General features: G+C 46.7%; 1 protein-coding gene across 1 annotated transcript; it reads right to left on the reverse strand.

Annotated features, from left to right (window-relative positions):
* Nucleotides 1–321: 321 nt before the first annotated feature.
* Nucleotides 322–1,183, reverse strand: LOC121004166 (heat shock protein 30C-like). The gene has a single exon (XM_040436305.1). It carries the CDS (start codon nucleotides 1,018–1,020, stop codon nucleotides 385–387), a length of 636 nt encoding a protein of 211 aa, XP_040292239.1. The 5' UTR covers nucleotides 1,021–1,183; the 3' UTR covers nucleotides 322–384.

The following is a 1,183-nucleotide window of genomic DNA, read 5'->3' on the forward strand; positions in this document are numbered from 1 at the left end:
CTGCTAGTTCTGTGCAGCTGCTGGATTCATGGTCAGAATATCTTCATTTTTTGGGCCCAAAGCACCTCAGTCAGATGTTACATTTACACCAATAAACTGTTCTCACTTCTATTATTTAGGATAAAAGTTCCACATTTCCCATAGAGACATATTATGGAATAGATTTCTATAGCGGCTGCTTTCACTTGTAAACCTTCAATCACATATTCTTCTTATGAATCCACACAATAAAGAGACAGAAATAAAATATGTTTAACCGTTTATTGGAAAAATAGAAAATTATTTACAATTCATTATATTTTTCCATAAAAACATCACTTATTGTTTCCAGACATAAACAGGAGGATATACAGGACACTATGTAGGAGAACTGTCCATATGCAGTCAGGAGGAGTTCAGCCCGTTCTCTCCCTCGGGGTCACTGGTCTGGATCTCCAGGGGGTTTTCTTCTCCATCTCCTGGGCTCTGGGTGATAGGAATAGTCCTTTCTTCAGCAGCTGGTAGCGCCAGTCTAGGAGCCTGAAAGTGGAGCTGGCCATCCTTGGACATGGAGCACAGTATGTCCTCAGGGTGGACGTCCTGCGGGAGCTCAGCTTCTCGTCTCCACTCTCTGTACTCATGGAAATAGTCGCCATTCTCTGCTTCCTTTTTCTTGTCATGTTTTCCTGAGACAATGAGCCTCCTGCCTTCCGTTTTCACTGTCAGCTCCTCAGGAGAAAAGCCGCTGACGTCCAGGGTGAGCTCAAAGTTTTCCTTCCCCTCTTTGCCTGTGGTGGAAGCGTTTCTGTCAGCGGCTGCAGAGCTTCTGGTCAGATCGGCTCTCCGTTCCATGTCCTGGGCCAGGAGCTGGTCAGCCTGGTTGACACGCTGCCTTCTCCTCTCCATGTCCTTCCTCATGCCCATCATGTCATCTTCCAGCAGACCAAGCATGAGCTGTGTAGCCGGCCGGAGAGTGAGGGCAGGCTCCCTACAGACACATATTGTCCTATATGAAGACTGCAAAAATCGGAGAGGAAACATCTTTGGCTGATTCTGCTGAAGCTTCTTGTCTTGGTTGAGTTGAGGCAATGTGTCAGCGTCTGCTTTCTTGCTGCTCAGTACTGCAGACGTCCCAGCTCAGCTTCTTATATATTCACTGCTGTGTTCTGGTCTCTTCCAGACACTTCCATGTGCTCTCTGTATA

This window comes from Bufo bufo, chromosome 6 (assembly GCF_905171765.1).
Source record: "Bufo bufo chromosome 6, aBufBuf1.1, whole genome shotgun sequence".
Lineage (NCBI taxonomy): Eukaryota > Metazoa > Chordata > Amphibia > Anura > Bufonidae > Bufo > Bufo bufo.

Bases quoted from the DNA above. Each gene is read 5' to 3' on its own strand.
- LOC121004166 (XM_040436305.1), bottom strand. From the start codon at position 1,020: ATGTTTCCTCTCCGATTTTTGCAGTCTTCATATAGGACAATATGTGTC.